This window comes from Micropterus dolomieu, linkage group LG05 (assembly GCF_021292245.1).
Source record: "Micropterus dolomieu isolate WLL.071019.BEF.003 ecotype Adirondacks linkage group LG05, ASM2129224v1, whole genome shotgun sequence".
NCBI classification, from domain to species: Eukaryota; Metazoa; Chordata; class Actinopteri; order Centrarchiformes; family Centrarchidae; genus Micropterus; species Micropterus dolomieu.
In genome coordinates, this window is record NC_060154.1 from 31,190,854 (window position 1) to 31,212,422 (window position 21,569).

At 39.9% G+C, this 21,569-nt stretch overlaps 1 protein-coding gene across 1 annotated transcript in view; it reads right to left on the reverse strand.

The window, feature by feature from the left end:
• Positions 1 to 21,569, reverse strand: part of LOC123971318 (beta/gamma crystallin domain-containing protein 1-like) — a 29,619-nt gene that overhangs the window by 5,803 nt on the left and 2,247 nt on the right. Inside the window, exons 2-13 of the mRNA XM_046050055.1 lie at positions 18,032 to 18,045; positions 16,259 to 16,518; positions 15,309 to 16,075; positions 14,108 to 14,875; positions 9,101 to 9,148; positions 7,081 to 7,199; positions 4,821 to 5,034; positions 4,040 to 4,179; positions 2,210 to 2,336; positions 2,029 to 2,064; positions 1,764 to 1,903; positions 1,481 to 1,607 (exon numbers count right to left, since the gene is read on the reverse strand). Coding sequence (XP_045906011.1) covers positions 1,481 to 1,607; positions 1,764 to 1,903; positions 2,029 to 2,064; positions 2,210 to 2,336; positions 4,040 to 4,179; positions 4,821 to 5,034; positions 7,081 to 7,199; positions 9,101 to 9,148; positions 14,108 to 14,875; positions 15,309 to 16,075; positions 16,259 to 16,518; positions 18,032 to 18,045 — 2,760 coding nt within the window. The remainder of the gene's footprint in view (positions 1 to 1,480; positions 1,608 to 1,763; positions 1,904 to 2,028; positions 2,065 to 2,209; positions 2,337 to 4,039; positions 4,180 to 4,820; positions 5,035 to 7,080; positions 7,200 to 9,100; positions 9,149 to 14,107; positions 14,876 to 15,308; positions 16,076 to 16,258; positions 16,519 to 18,031; positions 18,046 to 21,569) is intronic.

The window sequence follows — 21,569 nt, forward strand, 5'->3', positions numbered from 1 at the left end:
CTGATATATTTCAAGTGTTCATTCCTTTTAATTTTGATGATTATAACTGACAACTAATGAAAACCCCAAAATCAGTATCTCAGAAAATTAGAATATTATGAAAAGGAATAGCAATAGGGATAACCGCACCCTGGAGAGGACTGTGAAACAAAAGCCATTCAAAAATGTGGGGGAGATTCACAAAGAGTGGACTGCAGCTGGAGTCAGTGCTTCAAGAACCACCACGCACAGACGTATGCAAGACATGGGTTTCAGCTGTCGCATTCCTTGTGTCAAGCCACTCTTGAACAAGACACAGCGTCAGAAGCGTCTCGCCTGGGCTAAAGACAAAAAGGACTGGACTGCTGCTGAGTGGTCCAAAGTTATGTTTTCTGATGAAAGTAAATTTTTCATTTCCTTTGGAAATCAAGGTCCCAGAGTCTGGAGGAAGAGAGGAGAGGCACAGAATCCACATTGCTTGAAGTCCAGTGTAAAGTTTCCACAGTGAGTGATGGTTTGGGGTGCCATGTCATCTGCTGGTGTTGGTCCACTGTGTTTTCTGAGGTCCAAGGTCAACGCAGCCATCTACCAGTTTTAGAGCACTTCATGATTCCCGCTGCTGACCAACTTTATGGAGATGCAGATTTCATTTTCCAACAGGACTTGGCACCTGCACACAGTGCCAAAGCTACCAGTACCTGGTTTAAGGACCATGGTATCCCTGTTCTTAATTGGCCAGCAAACTGGCCTGACCTTCTATGGGCTAAAATCTATGGGGTATTGTGTAGAGAAAGATGCGATACGCCAGACCTAACAATGCAGAAGAGCTGAAGGCCACTATCAGAGCAACCTGGGCTCTCATAACACCTGAGCAGTGCCACAGACTGATCGACTCCATGCCACGCCGCATTGCTGCAGTAATTCAGGCAAAAGGGGCCCCAACTAAGTATTGTGTGCTGTACATGCTCATACTTTTCATGTTCATACTTTTCAGTTGGCCAACATTTCTAAAAATCCTTTTTTTGTATTGGTCTAAAGTAATATTCTGATTTCCGGAAATACTGAATTTGGGATTTTCATTAGTTGTCAGTTTTAATCGTCACAATTAAATGAAATAAACATTAGAAATATATCAGTCTGTGTGTAATGAATGAATATAATATCCAAGTTTCACTTTTTGAATGGAATTACTGAAATAAATCAACTTTTTGATGATATTCTAATTATATGACCAGCAGCTGTATATAGCAATTGTAAGTTGCTTTGGATAAAAGAGTCAGCTAAATGAATAAAGGTCTTTTTGTATAATGTAGTAATTCATGTTTTAAGTTATTGATGCTTGGTGCTATTGTCTTAATGTTACTAATGACTGATTTGTGAGTTATCCCACTGTGTGCAATCTTTAGTTTGCACACAGTGGGATTGAGCTTGGATTGAGGATTTAGGAACCTTTGAATCATTAACAAACATTAACTGCAGTGAAATATTCCTTGCAACTTACTGCTTTTATCACCCTAACGGAGCGCAGCTCAGAATCATGACCTCCCCACACCCTCCAGTCATGGTATTCCCCCTCCTCCAGCAGGTACTGGTGACCTCGGAAGCCTTCCTTCTCGTAGCCTACCCAGCTGAAGCAACAGAGAGAGGAATAGGATTTAAAAGCATGCATAACTGATCATAGCGGGAGCGGTTTGATAATGGCTTTCTGCCCCATGTATTTCTCCCCACTTAATTTGTGTGGTGGTAATACGTAACCAAACAAAACACTACAAAGCAGCACTTACATTCCTCCCAGTACTTTAAGGGAGCCGACACTATACATAAAGGCCGTCTGCTGCCTTTCTTTTCTGGTCATGAAGTCTTTCATGTTGGTGGTTATGGTCCTTGATTTCCCAGTGAAGTACGGCTTGTCGTAGATCACCATCTGGAGTCAAAGAGTGTAATTTACAATCAGGGCACACTGACTTCTTTGGTGTCAGTAATCATAGGTGTCATTCATATCCCTGCTGTCAGCAGTTGTACAGTCTCAACAAAAGTGGACTTTCTTACCTTTGGTTCACTCATATTTTCCACCCTTGGTTCACCCTTTGATAAAAAAAAACAAAAAAAACAAACACATAATTAACTAATAATTAACTACAGTAAAGAATCAGGGGATATACTTTTTTTTTTATATATACAGAAGTAGTAAGAAACGAAGCTTGTAAATACTTTTAACAGCGCCACTTACTACTTTAAGTGGATGTAGTGACGCCACGTAGGGCTGTTCCACTCCCCAGGCTGCAGGGTTGGGGTACCCCCCCACCTCAAGGACACGTGGTACACCCTGGAAGAAGGGCTGTGCGTACACAAGCCATCTGAGCAGATGAAAAGATAATGAGTGAAAACAATGAAAGCAACATAAATATGATTTGCTAAGCAATCTTTTGAATTATACCATCAGATGAAATAAAATACAAATGACAAATGATTAATTCATTAAAGAGGTGGTATTATGGTCATTTTCAGGTTCAAAATCTTAATTAGGGGTTGTACCAGAACAGGTTTACATAGTTTAATTTTCAAAAAACACCATATTTTTCCACATACTGCACATTGCTGCAGCTCCTCTTTTCACCCTATGTGTAGTATGGTTGTACGCTCCGCTCGAGCCACAGAGTGATGCATCTTGCTTGTACAAAATCTTTGTTGGGAGTTGCACATGCGCAGTTCCCAGGTAAGGACTACTAGCCAATCAGAAGCAGAGAAGGGCGGGTCGTAAGAAATAAGGTAATGTGATCCAAATCAAAGCTGCTTCAGGCTGCAACCGTAACCTAGTAGATGGTGCAAGTTACTCACAAAACCACAACCACACAACATCATTGTTCCACATCTTACCATTAGGACTAAACGTTGAACTGTTGCCGGTGTTCTGACGATCTATGCTGCCTTGCCGAAAAATGCTACCATAGCGCAAATCGATTGACTCGACTCTACTCGGCCCTGCTCTGTTTTCCATTGCAGATAGTACCCAGAGATAGTACGTAGCTTGTCGTCATAGCGATGCCACACACAACTGCTGTGACGTAATGTTAAAGGCGACACACATCACCGATCCACACAGCTCTTAAAATATATACAGTCTACAGTTAAAACGTTTCAATATTACTGAGAATGTAAACACAGATAAGCGGTAGAAAAACCTTCCAGCTGTATTTTCCTCTGCCGTTGTTGCTGCAGCGGTGTGTGCGACGGCGGGAGCAGAGGGCTCTGTGAGCGGGCGGCTGGCCGGCCTCACACGCTCCTCCTGCGGGTTGGCGCAGGCTTCCCCCGCAGCAGTTGCTCCTCAACTCCGAAAATATTCAAACACATTTTTGTTCCGCCATCACTTCTCGTAAAACTGTCAATATTCAAAATCTACACAGCTGATTTCTCACCTCAAAACTTCTCAGAAGTGGATTTAGGGTTGAAATTCCATACGAAAACTGTAAAATATAAAACTTTCTGTTGCTGGCCTCTGTCTGGTGCACGTAATGATGATGCAGTAAATAGAGAATATTCTCTCTTACCAATCAGCAATCTGTCCTGTTTTCATGTTACATTTTAGTATCCCTCAGCTGCCTTGGAACCTCCACGGAGGTGAGGTGAAAAAAAAGTACCTGGAAGCAGGTACAGGTGCAACATTTCTACAATGGAAAACCAAACAAAGGCGAGTCGAGCCAAAGGGCCTCCGCTCGGACTAGCTTGGTTTGAGGGCGTGCCTGGCGAGCTTTATGACGCGTTTTCATTGTGACGTCACAAGTAAAGGAAGTGAAGGGCTGGACTACAAACGAGCTGTTTTCAAGCGGTTCAGAGCAGAGCTTTCTGTGGGAGATGGGAACTCCCTCTGGGCTGGACTTTGGCCTTTTTCACTTTGCAAACCTGTTACATGCACAAAAAATATATATAAAACTCAATAAAGGAGAGGGAAAAAGCCAAATAGCATAATACCCCCTCTTTAATTAATGTTAATGAAAAAAAAAATCAGTTTTTACAATATAATTTCAATACAACCATGCATTTTCTCAAATTTATAACTTACAGCCCAGCGTTAATGATGACAGAGTTAGCCTTGACGGGGAAGCCAAAAATCCTGGCATCTTCAGATGTATCTCGGAATATGACCTTCTTCCCTTCGGCGTTCTCTTCTGGGAAAAGACTGATTTCTGGTACACTGTAGTCCTGAGGGAGGAGAGAGAGCATCCATTAATGCCAGGTAATGGTTGCAATGCTGCAGTCCTGACGGGAACAAGAAAACATGTTCAGTAGTTGCCTCAGAGGGAACTATAATGAGTTACAGACACAAATCACAAACCAAATGTGAACAAGATGATTGTCTCACCATCAAAACTCAGATGGTTGGATCCTGCTATTAAACACATATTTACAGACTACACATTAGACAACAACTTAGTCTAAGTTGTTAATGTTTTCTGATCCTTTTTAACGTGTGTTTTATAGGCCACCCAAGAACAGATTTTTAAGACTGATTCTGATTCCCTCTCTCTCTCTCTCTATAGATATAAAGATAAGAATAGAGATAGAGAGCTTTGATTTTAACTTGGGCATTTTGAATCTATCCAACAGATCACTACTTTTTCCCAGTCAGAGCAACAGGTGCTTGCTCTTACTTTAGACACTAGATGGTGCTACTGAGTTAAAGAACACAGTCACTGAAAAGCTACAGTACAAAATATCTGAGAGAACTATTCAGTTTACTCAAAATGAATTTCCACCATACTTTATAATAACAGATCATATCAAAATCATAAAAGATTTGAATGGATGGTGCATTTTTGACAACAACAAAAAGCCTGTCTTACCCTGACAGCTCTTCGAACAGATCCGATGATGAACCTCCTGGCTTGCTTGGTCTTTGTCTGCACATCACTTGCTTCTCCGTTCTGCTCTTCACCCTCCTTCTCTTCGTTCTGCTGCTGCTCCTCTGGAGGGTTAAAGGGGTAGGTGAGCTCTATGTCTCCCTCATCTAGCGCGATCTTCTCCCCTTTGAAATTAGGCTTCTCATATAGCACCCATCTAGGGAAAAAAAAACAAAAAAAAAACAAAGGTGCAATGAATGACCACATGGTTACAACCTGCTTTGTAGGATCAGTGTGGCAGTTCTTCTGGGCATCATTCATAGATGCTGTTGATGTATTGTAAATATTTTGTTCTGCATCTACAGAACATTTGCCAGAACAAAGCATTTTATTATTCCTCTCACTGATGCCACTGTTTGATCTGTCATTTTGCTCACAAGCTGCTGCTGTGTTACTGATGTAAGGCTTTTAGAAGAGAAGAGATTACAGTCTATATATATATATATATAAAATGTAGAGACACAATTGTTTAATTTAGAGTTAGAATAAGATTATGTAACTTTTGAAAGAAGAAACCAAATGTCTGAAGATTCTTAGTCCTCCAGGTCAGAGTTATCTACACAGGTGTGCAACTGCACATTTTCTAGTGGCTTTTTATTGTGGCCAGCCTAAGTCACACCTGTGCAATACCCATGCTGTCTGATCAGCATCTGGATATGCCACAACTGTGAAGTGGATTGATTATGTCGGCAAAGGAGAAGTGCTCACTAACACAGATTTTGACAATATATGAAATAAATAGGCCTTTTGTGTATACAGGGAAAGTCTTTGATCTTTGAGTTCAGCTCATGATTAATGGGGCAAAAACAAAAGTGTTGTGTTTTTGTTCATTATATGAAAGTGTAAAATCAAGGGGAACTGGACTAGGCTGCTAAGATACTCATCCAAGAGGACAGCATTTTAAGTGTATGTCCCCCCACTTACAATCCTGTCCTTTCATCCCTTCCAGAAAAATTAACATACATTTACATTGGCCTCATGTGAGAATGACAACGATGGCCATTCAGACTTGGCCTCAGGTGTCTCCAATGACCATTACTAGTGTCATCACAAGAATCAGCAGCACTAATGAACCAAGCTGTATCGATCATATTGACAATGACCCCACAGAGGTTAAATAGCTGGGATTCCCTACAAGTCAGTCAGGACTGAAGAAGCCTCTTTGGTTGAGAGGCGAAACATCTTCAGACGTTGAAAAGTCCAGTTGCCCTTGATTTTAACCTTCCATGGATAAAGAAACAACACTACCTCTTACAGACAAAAAAGTAGGGGGTTAATGGGATATAAACTCTTGTGGTTTGGGCAATGGTGCAGTGTGTGATGCGTGAGTTGAAGGCATAATTATCCGTTTGCAGGAAGCCAAGCAAGCGTTGGCGTTAGTACATACAGCTCAGAGCAGTACCATCAGGGTTACTGCAGGTTCACACTGTTGGCTGTGGTTGATAAAACATTCCACATCTGAAGCAAGTGTGTGTTTAAGCTTGCGTGTGGGTGTGTTAGCTATTGAAGGCATGTGCATGTTCTCAGTGCATGAATAGCTGTTGATGCTACAGTGCAAGAGTGCATTCGGACAGTGGGGTTTATTTTGAAAAAACTGTGTTTAATCTCACACACACACACACACACACACACACACACACACACACACACACACACCCCCCCCCAAGAAAAACAAGATGAGGAAGTGTCATCCTAGCTACTTTTGCAAGTTTGAAGATCACAGGAAACTTCAGGTTTAATAGAGTGCCAAATATGTAGTGGCTGTATGAGGGAAAGACACATATTTATCAGGATTGTTTACTTTCATTAGCTAAAGTTATACTGTAGCAAAGAGCAGATGGGTAAAAGAATCTGCTGAAAGTGACACACTTTTATAGTTTCCCTTTAAATGTTTAGAAAAAAACACTATGCTGTCTCTTTGTGAAGTTTAATCAGCAGATGCATCCTGAGCCTACAATGTGATTGATGTGCATCTGCGCAAACCTTGTGTCATTTCATCCAGTTTGTAAAAACTGGTAAAAGGTATTTTATACCAACTGTAACAAAAGTGTACAAGGATAAGTAATGTATAATACATCCATACTGTATGCAATTAGTATTTATTGAATTGGGAAACGACAAAAGACTCCACACCTGGTTGTTTAAGGGAAAATGTGGGGTTGTAAATGTAAACATAGCAAACGTGTGCAGTTCAACCACTTACCCTCCTCTGATGACCCTGATGGAGATGGTCTCCTGCAGCTCCCAGGACGTAGCATCGATGACATCACTGCATACTTCGATCCTCTGGCCGCACATCCCTGGCTGGTCAAAGATGTACATCTAGAGAAAATGTGGACCAACATACATACATTAATGGGCATTGGCATTATTTTGCTAATTTCAGCACGGGAGATGTTTGTTAAAAAAGGTGTAGGGTCTGACTGAGTGGCTTTTCAGACTGAAAACTTTGCAAAGGGACGCATTTATCAAATAAAATATGGTGGCTAGAAAGTAAATATTAATACCAGAAGCCATTTACTTGGACAGCGAGAGTGATACAATAGCAGACCAGATAAAACGGCAGTAATGACAAAGAATTACTTGAGGCAAGAGCTCAAACTGTGCTGCTGAAGAATCCTTTATAATGTTTTAAGAATGGAGCCAATATTATCCAATGGCATTATCTCCAGTTTCATATCTATGCATGAATCTTACATTTCATGCTAAAACCCTTAAGATAACCGAAACAAGAATTGCAAAGTAGAAAGTAATAGTAAGAGTTGCATAGTACCATTAGTCCTGAATATGTATTAGTAGCATATGCTACATGAAAGAGTGCCATTCTGCACAAATAAAAGAAAAGATATATATATATTTTAAAAAATGAATCAATACTAAAATCATTCTATATAGGAAACAAAATGTTCTTTTCCTCTTGGAAGTTCTTTGTTTGTTAAGGCTGAATTTGAGAGCAGTAGCTTTTTTTGTTATCAGTACTGACACGTTCCATCCATTCAGGTCTTGGGCCCTGCAGCATGGAAGAGTACCCAGAAGTCCAACCTGAATATCAGTTTATCTCTAGCATTCAGGCACACAGTGAGAAAAGGCACGCTCAGCTGCATGCGGGAGCAGGCCTTACATTTAAAAGTGGATAACGTCCATGGCCTGGGACAAATAGTAGCAGGTATGCAGTTTAACAACATCAATCTCAGCCTGAAATTCCATGAAGATTTTGTTTATCCGGTGAAGAACAAAGCATTTAACTGCTACTGAAAAAAGCTTCTGGGATGACACGGGTTAACCGAAAGAAAAATACATGTGGGTGAAAGTTTTGTGCAAATTACTTTTCACCATAACCAGTTATGTATTCTGTGAATAGATCGCTAACAAATTCCACCCCACATGAACAGCACACCAAGGGCATCACTTTGTGTTAAAAAGTGGTAGGGACATAAGGGCTCAAAGGAGGGGTGTGACCACGCACTTTGCTCATGAGATGTGACAATGCACAATATTTGGTTCACGAAAACAAGACGAGATGATATTTTAACACCATTTTGAAGAAATATTCATGGTTATTTAGCGGAATGGGATATGGGAACTTTTTGAACATTAAATATTTAATTTCCTGCATTCTGGAGAAATTTTCTGAACCATTTTACGGTGGAAATGTATTTATTTATGTAAAAGGAATCACAAAATTCAGGTGGCAGGTGACATTTCTAAATATAAAACATAATGGAATATAATGCAGGAATCCGTAGCTTGTTTTTTTTTTAGCTTAAGTTACTTTTTTGGACAATGCACATTTGTTTCTTTTATATTTACATTGCATGTCATGTTTTCTTATTGTGCAAATAAACCTTTCTCAAAGCATTTTTATTTGTTATTTAACATTTCATTGCAAGCTATTTTTCTGTACATTTTTAACAAAGGCTTTCAAAAAGTAATGGGGACAAATTCAGCCATTTCTAAACATGATGGGGACATGTCCACAGAGTAAATGACACCATGCAGCACATGCAGATTTGCTAACCAACAGCCATCTTTGCAGTTTGCTCACATCAAACTACTCAACAATCACATTTGTTATCTGCTGACACAGTTTAAATCATAGTGACTGAAAATCACCACAAATATTCTAGTGTATATTATTTTGCAGTAGAATAATATTACATAATAAAATGTTTTGTCATCATGTTGAAGTGTACGCATTATGTGTATTTTGTGCGGTGACTCACCTTTCCAGGACGAGGATTCAGCTTCCCATGTTCCTTCTCTTTAGTGAGCTATGGACAAAGAAAACTTATATATTTTAGCAAACTTTATCTCTCTCTCTCTCTCTCTCATTTTTATATATTTATACTTCTATTTGTGTTCATGTGTATTGGAAGCACCAATTTATACCAAGGCAAATTCCTCGTATGTGAAAATGTACCTGGCAATAAACCCGAATCTGATACTGATCGTAGTTAGCAGTGCATTTAGCAGAACTTTTTCTGACATCCTGAAACAACTCATTAACATGATAAAAAGTCTAAATAAAAGCCAAGCTAATGTACAATGCTGATTAAAAATGAAAACACAATAAATATTAGAGGAATAATGTCAATAATATTTCCTATGCATGTGAAAATACAAAATGTACTTTGCACCAATTGCTCACTGTTACATTTATTTCAGCTGACTTCAGGTTTCATCTGAGTTAGTGCAGACAATCGAGCAACAAAAGCCAATATATCATTCCAGATATACATTGTAATGCTGTAACAACCTGAGCAAACATTTAGATTACACCCAGTTTCTACCTTGTTTACACACGCTGGACATTCCAAACATTGTTTACATTTATGGCACCCTGTTCAACAGACTCTGAGGGCGTCAGGGAGAGAGGCAAGGAAAGAGGAAATCCTTCATGATGGAAAAAGGAACATTTGACATGTGGAAATACCTTCCTCCCCTCTGCCTGTTTGACCCCAGCTGATAACAACAGTACGACATCACCTCAGATTTGTTCTGAAATTGCACTGGAAATCTGTACAGTGCAATTTGCATATACATTAACCAGAGAGGTTGGTGTGTATTTGTGTGTAGTCTCAGGTATCACTTGGCCTCTACTCTCTGGGAGCTGTGTAGGAAAAAGGTTATCATCTGGATCATGTTACCCACCAAGGGCTTACAACAGATGCCTTTATTTCATCCGTCCTCATTAATTTCCGCCCCTGCCCTAATTCAATATAGCAAAGATTAAAATTTGATACATTAAAATAACCAATCTCTGCCAATTTTAATAACCTTATAGGATGCAATCGCATACATTTTCTAGACTATAAGAGAACACCTTTTACATGTTCAGTGAAAGCAAGCTGAGGCGCTGAATGGCTGTCAGCACTGGCCTAGTAAATAAAAGAGTGGCTCATTACTGTTAACAGACCACATGACAACAACATAAAACAGCTTCCCTGCATCAGTCAAATTAAAAAAGGTTTGACCTTCCATCCACTGTCATTATCCTGCAATTCTTCTTGCATTTTGAGTAAACAAGTTTTAATATTTACTAGGTGTAAACCACTTTTTTCACATAAAATTATATTGGCTCTACCTCTCTGATGTTTGCCAGGGCAGAAGAAATAAGTGTTTTACCAAAGCAAAGAGCCAAAGGGCCAATGTGGCCAAACTACATAAATGTATGCGAACACCACCCTGAATGTAAAAGCCAGGGCGACAAGATGTCTTTGTTGACATAGAGAATTTGTTTCCCTTTTGTAAGATTTCTTATGTGTTGTATTTTTGTACTTGGACTTACTGTCATATGTGATGTGTGCATATGCTTAATAAACTGTCAAATGGGCAAAAGTTTATTTTATCCTGGTTGTATTCTATTCTAAACTGAAGCTTGTGTTGGTAGTTCAGCTTTCAGCTGCAGCATGTTACTATAAATCCATTCATCATGCCTACTGCAACTAATGCCTGTAAACTGTTCCCATGTAGCAAAATCATATGCAATGCTTCTAATTCTGACTGACTTGTCTCTATACAAATGCAACCACAGGTGGAAATGTTTTTACTAAACAATACTGTCATAGGACGGGCTGTCGTATTACATAATCAGCAATGACTCAAAGTCAACATTTACATTCCTCTAGCTCGTCACACTTACATGTTTAGTGTACTGTATGTTGATGCTTTTGGTTAGACAAACCTGATCCAAACCAGTACTTGACAAATACAGAGAAAATGGAGGAGCATTGACAGTATCATAACACTTGAGTCGGTCTCACAGGTTTTCCTTACAGGCAAGTTACAGGACAGTGCTGGTTCTGAGAAATTGTAAAACAATACGACTATATAGCCGTGAAATCATAGTTTCTGTCACATAAAACCCCTTTCGGGGGCAGAAAAACCTACAAACCGTACTTCATGGTGCCTGTACCATTATAACAGTTTGACTAACAGTCTAAGATTGAGCTGAATGATTTGAGGAAAACATTGCAATTTTCTGACCAATATTACAATATAAATTGTGATTATTATCTATAAGTGAAACTCCACTCTACTGATAACAGATGCATAGTTGGACAGTCATGGTAAAAATGACAAACTGCTGGTAAAACACGTCAGACAATGTTTTGATTTTGAAAACACATTTTTCCAGCTCTGCACTATAGCTGTGTGACTAGTGAACACTGGTGCTACCTAGTGAACTATGCCCGGGTTAAACTTTCACTTGCTACAGCTTGTTAAGGCACTGGCAGCTCTGGTCATTTAAAAATCATACTCTATCACTATCTAATTTTTTTAATTAAAAAAAAATGTTTGTTCAGTCCCACCCTAAAACGTAGCATTTCCCTCACTATACAGCTCAAAACAAGGTCGAACAACTGCATAATTCACGGGGAGTGATGTGTTTACTGCTGCCTTAATGCCCAATTGAAACAAACTCCGACAGACATTTATCACCCCTCCATTCCCTTCCCTCCCAGCACCTTGGGCAAAAGATCTGCTCTCCCATAAAATTAATTACAGCAGATGGAATGTGTAGTTTCAGCAAATCACATATTCAAAAATACACTCATAGTGGGGAACAGATAACCCCTTTGTCATCTTCTCTTACTTTTCCACCTTTAAAATTCTTCCTGTCAACTCTACTTCATCAAATATCAAGCACACAAGGGGAGAATTGTGAAAATAAATACAAGAGGCGAGGTGTGGCCATGTCTCTGCAGGAATAGTCAGTTAGCTGGAATGGGTGGGGAGCCCAGCGGTGAGAGAAACAGACATAATATTAAAAAGGCACTGAGAAAATGTTCTGCCGGAATTAAATGATTGAGACGCCTCACGCCCACCAGCTTACTTATCAGTCACTGATCATTTAATGCATGGAAGAACGATATACATCAGTCCTGCAGCGTTCTCTTGAAGTCATGTATTTGTGTTTCAAATTCCCTCTCTCCCAGGAGTAGTTAATTTTTTTTACAAGCAATAACTAACTAACCATTCTTTTCCTAATTCTTTCTTTCAGTTGACAGACGCAAAGCAGGATAAAGCTGTAAAATACATCCCTGTTCATGCCCATGTCATAATAGGACACCAACACACTTTTGCTGAAAAAAGCAATGTCATTGTCTGGGTCCCTTTGCACAAGGCTGTAATATTATCTATTAAAACAAAACAAATAAAATCAATGCCTAGTTTGTGTATGTATGTTTACTCTGTTACTAGCAGTGGCATGATATTATATACACATGTATACAGTATATATTGTTTAGATCAGACATTTAGTACGTGAGTGTTTCTACCCAATTTGAATCTTCATTATAGTACAATACTCACATTGTAACCAATAGTAAACAGTTAATGAGCCTTTTATTTTTACTCCAAGTGACCTTGCATCCAGATCAAACAAATGCTGCATGGCAACCTGTCACCAGCTGCTTCTTTAGTAAGTGATCATAGGCAGGAATGCAACTTCATTTGCAACACAAGTATGACGACATTACTTGTCTGCATTCTTTCCATACATTCTTCTTTAATCCTGCAGTACATTCGTGACAGAGAGGACAGTTTAAAACTCTAAAACAACCCACAAATGGTTTAGGTCCCCTACGGATCTTTAGAGGCCCAAACCCATCATCTGAAGTTAGTATCAGTTTCAGTCAGTAATATGAGATGTGGTCATGCTGTGTGCTTTGGCCTGGAAAAAGGATCCACTGCACCAACACTAGTGAAAGTGGCAGAGGCAAACAAAGTATTGGTTGGACATGAACAAACACCCTGTGCAAACAGCTGCATTTAAACTACTGCTACAAGGCAGACTAGAGTAGTTAAACCTCTAGAATCCAGCTGACACTCCTTTTGTATTTGCATGGACAGAAATAAAACCACTATCATGTGTTATGCCTGGGAAAAAAAAACAACTTTCCGTCAGGGGTCAGTTCTGAAGTTGCTATGATTTCAAACCGTTGGCATACCTGCACTCATAACATGTAATGGTTAATTATAATGGTTTAGTGTGAAATCACCATTTATGTGATTTCCTTGCTGAGGTATGAAACAGGAAGAACACCTGAAAGTGGACAGCGTGGTTCAGTGTTAGTGTGCGTGCGTTGACAAAAAGATAAGACAGGAAAGTGATAGAGAGGGTGTGAGTGCTGCCATGTGTGCAGTAGACGTTCCCTCTCTTGCCAATAACAATAATTTGAAGACATGTCCTAATGAGTTAAGCCTTTCACATGCCCACATAAATGCTTGCATGTAAGAACAAGTGAAGACACAAAGCTGGTAACACACCCTTTTCTGTGATGATTCTGTGATGCTCAGTTAGAATAGCATTTTCCTGACATGTGGGGGTCATGCCAATGCATGACTACTGAAGGACCAGTATGCACTGGGTGTTATTGAAGCCATCTGTATGAAAAAAAAAGGAAAATGCTTCTTCTACTGCATTCTTCACTTACCTTTGCCTTGGAGTGCAGAAAAATACATTATTCATACAATTTGTTCACATCTCTTCCCTTACGTGAGAGTTGCTCTTACATAAATTAGTTCTACATGTTCTTCACCAAAAGGTGGAAACACAAGATTCCTGGTAAATTTCCCCATTTTCCACAAATCATGCTTGCGCAACTTGTGAAACTTTACCTGATTAAGTCTTTTCTCACCTGAATTGTCATATATGTAAACGTCACCTAAGCAACAACAGTAATAATACACGGTAAGACAAAATACACAAAATTAGTAATACTCACATAGGCATCAGGGAAGGCTCTATATTTTGACGCTAAATTCCTCTCACGCTCAAGTTCATGGCTCTGGAACTGAGGCCCTCCATGCACACTGCTGAACAGTGAAGTCTGCTGGACCCCCATGGTGCCTTCACTACTGAAGCTCCTCTGCAGTATGGGTGTGCCCAGTACCCCATTACCTACACCCATCCCCATCCCCTGTGACTGGCCAAACGTAGAAATGGGGGAGTCTGTGGTGGTGAACGGCCTGTGGAGGTCTATGGAGCCGGTGGGGCTGAGGAGGCGGGTAGGGCTGTTGCTGGAGGTCGGCGAGCTGATGGGCAGCAGTGGAGGCTGACTCATTCGAGCTTTGGGGTCTTCAGCCCCGGTCAAGGAGCTTGACAGGGAGGATGAGGAGTTCAAAAAGAAGGAGAAGCGATCAAAACGGGCCGCTGGGTCTGTTCCAGTGCCCAAATGACTATTCTCCTTCTGTCCTACACTCATTCGATCGTTTGAAGGACCTGTTTCAGGTAGTGAGGTGGTGAAGAGTGGGCGATGGGCGTTTCTTTTTTCCAACGTCTGATCTATGGATGCTGATCTGTAGCTTCCAAAGATAACACTGTTGTCTAGGCGAGAGCCAATGCTGGAAGATGGATGTACTCCGTTTCCATTAAGCACTGGGGACAGTAAGTCCTCAGAAGAAGAGTCAGAGGATTTTGTCATTACTATACTGTTGGTAGTAGATGCTCTCAGGGGCAAGTACAGGCCTCTTGTTCCAGGCTGCTGCTGGTCCTGCAGATGGGCAGAGCACATGCAGAATGTATGTAAATAAGGCTATGGGTTGGTTTACCCATGTCACAAAAAACAAAACACATATTCTCATGTTCCTAGAAAAGTCACCTAGTCATGCAGATTGTTTTAGTAGTATTTGCATAAGTTCAATCGCAGTGAACTAAATTTTTATTGACAGCTTTGGAAAAAAACTGCTTTAAAAATGTTATCTACTATCTTATGTACTTCTCTTTTCTGAATCAGTAGCCAGATTTGCAAGTTCAGTGCTTTTGTGACCAACTTTTTTTAAAATATAATTTTCGCATTTAGCTTGGTGTAGTGCAAATACTATGTTGCACTTTTTTAAATCCATGGAAAACTTTCCATTTTAGAGATATGAAGGTTTTCACTAAGCAGAGAAAATTAACTGAATTTGTGTCTTAATGTACCATACCTGCTGGCTCTGCTTCATCAGTTCCAGTGGTGAACGAGTGTCTCTGGTGGAGTTCCTCTTCAGTCCCAAGTCAGCGGGCAGAGTGAAAATTCCATTGAGAGACTCAGCAGGGTTGCCTGTTGCTTCCATCGTTTTTGTGGGACTGGTAAGGGAGGCAGGGATGTCTGAGGTGACAGGGCCGGGAGCATCCTCGACAATTGGTGGCAGGGAGGAAACCAGAACTGGAGGAGGCCCGCGTAAGCTCATGTTCCTCTGCCTCAACGAAGGTCCCATGCTCTTCAGGGTATCCACCAGGTTATCCATGTCAAACTGGTTGAGCGAGTCTGCGTCGGGGGAGTCAGGGGGAGTGGAGCGGGGGGCTGTGGGGTCAGAGACCAGCTCCACAAGTGTGGCCTGAAACACTCCAGTAAATTGGGATGAGTCGTCCTCTTTGAAACTGTCAATGTTGCTGTAGCCGGTTTCTTGTGGCGAGGAGGAGCCAGACACAAGGAGCTGTTCTGAGTTCCAGCGTGACTTTATTCTACCAAACTCTGCCCCTCCCGCTCTCTGTCCCTCTCTTTCACCTGCAGGTGCAGGTGCAGCAGGCTCCTCCTGCTCATCTATGCCTCTCCTCCACTCATCTTTCAACTCTCCCGCTGGCTCGCTCTCACGGCTCAGATAAACTTCGGCCCTGTCATTCAGCCTCTTGCCAAGGGCAATGTGTTGCTCTGGAGGTGGGGGGGACGAGGAGGAAAAGGTGTTGCCAAGTTGTTTGTATGCTGTAGCCTCTGGGAGAGCAGGAGAGGAGGAGAAGGAGGAGGTGCCCGAGTAAGTGTCAGACATTCTCCAACTCAAAGAATCAGAAAAAGAGGAATCCTCTGTTCCGTTTGGTTTATACTGAGAAACCCCCTCAAATCTATTTTTCCATCTGAGGCCTGAGCTGAGATCTGTTACATTGGATTCAGTCATACCTGTGCTTGTTCTGCCAAAGTCCACTGTATCCTGGCTGACCTCAGTGGTATCAGCGTCTCTGACCAGAGATACTTTACGGAAACGATTTTTGTATTCATCTTCTTTAGGGGGAGATGGATTCTTTATGGACAGTGTGGTGCTCAGGCTGCTGTAGCCTGAATTCATTTTGTCAACCAATTCCATGTCAGCTTTAGTCGGCTGATTTTCTGAAGCAAAGACTTCTGATGCTGCAGTGGGCGTCCTTGAAGCGGTCAGGGACCTAGATAAAAACAGACAAAAAGAAAAACAGGCAAAGATGACAAAGCAGACAGTGAGAATCGATCGGATTTAATAATGGTAACTGGTCCACAGCGTATCAAGTGCCTCATTGACTCCAGGGTGTGGTAGTCATGTAATGCCAACAATGCAAATTATACAAAGCAACTTTGAGAATCTTGACTTGCGTGCAATATCAAATAAAGTTTACTAAGGCCTCATAATGGGAACACCTGTTGGACTATTTCATTCTAATTATTTATCCATCTATCTGAATTTCTAACATCATGGTTGAAAGAATTGGAAATGTCTTGTTGAAACTGGAGGAGTTTAGAAAAATACAGTAAATAAATGTAAATGAAGCAAACGTTTCAGCTGGATTCACTCTGCATAAACACAGTTCTGAAACCAAAGTCTTTGTGCTCAGAGGATTCATGTGCACACGAGGAAGATGCTGTCAGCGGACAATTCATAGTAATTTAAACTCAATAAACAATTATAAAAAGTTCATTACCACCATCAATATTGTTTGCTGAACCAAAATGAGCATTACATTGAATGTCAAGAAGCTTTCAAAAGTCAGGTTTTGTGCTGTTCTAATTGGTGACTACCAGTGACTTTGACCTTTGACACCAAAACTGTTTGGCACATTAGTCAGAATCACTTTTTCAAAGAGTGACACAATTGAAAAGCAAAAAAAAATTTAACATAAAAGAGTAATATAAAATCCATATTTTTATATTTTACATGAAAAATGTGCTGAAATATAACCGGTTCTGAGGACTTTTTCCAGGTGACGGTACACAGGAATGCAAAGCACCATTATGTGCATGGTTGCAAACATTAAGAGTATCACTGGCCTTGACCTCCGTTAAAAGGTAAATGAATAGAGACAGTGTTTATTGTAACTTTGACAGAGTAGTTAATTTTCACTTGTATTTAAACGACATGACTGGATCATCACAACACTAAACCACAAACCAGTATGTAGCTACTCTATTACTATTATTTTACTTAATTTATTGACTGACTTTATTGTTTTTTGATTCTATTGATATTCTCGCACAGTAACTGAGAATCCTCTTCATTTCACTGCATGGTTTACTTTGTATGTCTGTTTATGTGACAAATAAAGAACCTTGAACATTGACCTGTAAGGTGGGGCAGTCTGCCTGAGAGGCTAACTCAGGGCAAAGGAAATTCTGCAATCACTTGCTCATTAAGCTCTGTGCTGTACTGCACAGCAGTAACTGAAAGCGACAAAAAGCCTTGAATACACAACATTTTTATCAACTCAGACCTTCTTTAATCCGGACTTAGGCAGCTGGACAGTAAGATGACAAAGTTCCGAGATACCTATGTAAGAACATCAACCTGAAATATCAAAATGAAGACATGCAAAAACGAGATTTTGAAACAACAGATCAACACCTATCCATGACGGCACCTGCATATTCTGGCAGTGATCCTAAACATCCTCTCAGACTTCACTGCAAATTATGCAAATTATGTCACACCTGACACAGGGAGCCTTAAAGCGACAGGTAGACAGACAAGAGCGTAAGCACAAACAGTATAAACAGTATATTAGTATATTAATTTGCAGGTACAGGGACATACACAGACATACCTGTAAATCAAGCGTTGCACATGAAAGGAAGACATCAATGCTAAATCGGTGGAGTACTCTTTTAGAGATATGATACTGTAGATAGTGATGTACTTTTTTTCACAAAGGTCCTGTATTTACAAAAACGAAAGTCATGTTTACAAAAATTTGTCAAATACTGTATTCATAAGATCAGATGATACAGTAGGAACCTCTCCTAATGTTAATTTTAGCAAAGATTAAAATATTCACTTGGTGCTCATAATCATCTTAAACTAAAACTGACTCTGCTGTGCGACAATCCAAAATGGAGGACTGGCATATTTCTTTGTTAGATGGTGTGCCAAAATGTACACCTCTCAAGAAGTGACCCCTACAGATTCTTGGCCCGAGACCTTGGTTTGTGACAGCCAGGTGTTTCTGACTTGGGTCAAGGTGCAGTTTCAACTCCATCCACATGCTCTAATGACAGAAGGTGACTACCAACAAAAGGGAATTCTCAACAAGTTTCTCATTCCACTTGTGTCTCAAGTAAGCAGTCAGATGACAGCTAGTCAGCCACACATGAGCGGAAAACAAAGGACAAAAGCTCTGTGGCACTAATGGCTAGTTGTGACTAAAAACATCCAAGTTGCTCAACTGGCTTTAGATCTAATCCTGCCAGAAACATGTCTGTGCCGCTTTCAGATTTTGATGGAGGAAAGGAAAAAAAAAAAAACTAAAGAAGGACACAAAAAGGACTACCCTGGAGATAGACAGAAGAGTAGGGAGGAGACAACTGCATTGTCACTGATTGTGTGTTTGCTTGTAAGCATGTAAAGTGAGTTGTTTGCCTGTAATTTATGTACCTGGGTGTGTGTGTTTTGAGAGGTAAGATGCCTTAGAATTTTTATCATTTTAATTTACTTGGTTGTTTTATCTCAGGCTAATGTTTGCACATGTGTTCATATTTAATGTGTTTTTAATGTGATGTTTTGTCCTGATGCAGCCATTCCCCTGAATACAAGACAATTTTCGGCTATGGGAGACAATAAAGTAACCTTAACTAATGAGACTTGATTTAGTGTTTCAGTATGAAGCCTTTATGATGGGGCAGATGTCAAAAAAGTCAATTATAATGTCACAACTTGTTTGTTGGCAGGTTATGGAATTAAAACATCTATAGAAATGATGAAACGTAATTGCCTTAATTCAACCCATATATAGTTCCACACAATTTCTTTAATTAATAATAAATAAAATTGCATTTAAAGTTGTGGCTTGACAAAAAACCTACACTGGATTTTTTATTGTTTTATGCGTTTTTCTTTTGACTTTTACCAAATCTGACTTTTTTGAGCCATTGTCACATTTGAGCATACACAGTATATGAACTATACTACATACCATACTTTCCGATGAGCCTATACCATTTCCTTTTTTTAATAACCACAATTTGGAAATCTGCAAGCCAGTGTCTTCCACTCACAAGTAGACTTTGCTGCCATCTTGTGGTTTTAAAAAACACACCAGGACATCAGTAACATCTATGTGATATAAAGACTAAACGCATATTTTCTGTTACACAACCAGTTACGCAGCAGTTTACAAATTGTACAAGTTTGTATTTATGAATTCTTGTGATACATGTGTATACAGTAAAATCCCATGTTGTGAATACAGTGAGGGAGATTAAAGCTTTTAGGTTAAGATCCTGATGTGTTCAGACAACGTGGCTGCAACTGTTATCTGCACCTGTCACATCATGTGTCATAAATTCCACTGTAAACCTTTTTTTCTGAGAAATACATCTTATCCATTATTTCAAGGCAAACAAATTAAGTCATGCCTTTTTCCTGCAACTGCTGACACTTTTAACATACACAAAAAAACAGTATGAAGAGTTGCATAAAGAAAACACATGAATACTGTGTTGGAATGCCAACACATTCATGTTAATATGCAAATGAGCATTCTGGCATTAGACCCTGTGCTACAGGTGACAGGGCATGTTGAGGAGCTACAAATGGATCAACACTTTATAAGTCTGATTAAAGGTATCGGCATTTTATAGTATTGTGTCTCATAGATTCTAAGCACACCTAAAGTAGATCCTGGGATACAGGATACTGTAAGTGACCAAAACTCTGAATTTGTCAAACTAAATGCCAGTGCATGAGGAGGCTGGGGAGATGGAGGCAGAGAATCAGCGATAAGAGACACTGACCCGCTATAGCTTTGAAAGGTGATAAAAACATGGTGTTTCTTCATGAAACACAGCAGCTGTGGTTGGCCTGTCTGCATGTGGCTAACATTGGATTAGTATGTCGTTTTCATGACAAAAAATATCCAAACATCAACAACAAAAACACGGCTCAAACACTCCTGCAGCATTATCTCTTTCTTTGCTGGCCATCTGCAGCGAGTTGCAAACACAATGTCGCCAAAATACAAAGAAGTGCACCAGCAACAAGCAACATGGAAGCAGTGCATTATTCTCAGTGTGATAAGAGTTGCAACATTTTGGTTAATTGTTTCGCTGATCGACAGACACTGATAGATTAAACGTAGTTGAAGCACTACTTGTGACAAGACGTTGAGTGTTAGGAGATGATCTGCTTAAGTTATTTATCTTTTTATTTGATAGATTCCTTGGGATAGATAAGAAAATTCTTACCATTACCTTTTCCAGTGAATATACATTGTTGAACTGATTAATGAAGGATTCTCATACATGTATACTATGTAAAGAGGGATTCTTATATTCTCTGCGCTCGTTAATGTTTAGTCATTGCCATCACAGTCAATGTATGTGAAATCTGGAAATCACCTAATTACTTACTAAAAACCTACTGGTGGTCACAGGTTGGGTGTGCCCCCCTATTCACTGTCCGACAAACCACGAACAATAGTCACTATCTCCATTTTGTTCCTGAGTTATGGTATTGAAAAATAGTCCAAAAAAGCACATCATGATTTCGCTGCGACAGTGACCTTTGACCTTTTGGGTAAAATATGTCAACAATTCATTGTTGTATGCGATTAAACCTTTGTATGAAATGTTGAGGTAACAGTGACCTTGACCTTTGAGTGTAAAGTGTCACCAATTCATTGTCTGACAAACTGTCAAATATCTTCATGTTCAAGTATCAATTCTTGAGTTATAGCCAAAAGGCCAGTTATCTTGGCCTCTGACAACCAAAATCTAAATCAGTTCATCCTTGAGTTTAAGTGGACGTGTGTGCCAAATTTGAAGCATTTAATAATAATACATTTTATTTATAATGCACTTTACATTTCAACGAAATCTCAAAGTGCTATAAATTTCCCTCAAGGCATTCCTGAGATATCACATTCACAACAGATGAATGAACAGACAACCCAAAAACATAACGCCATAAAGCATAAAGATATGTGGAGTGCAATGATCCGTGAACACTGTATTGTACCAGTCTGTGAACTGACTG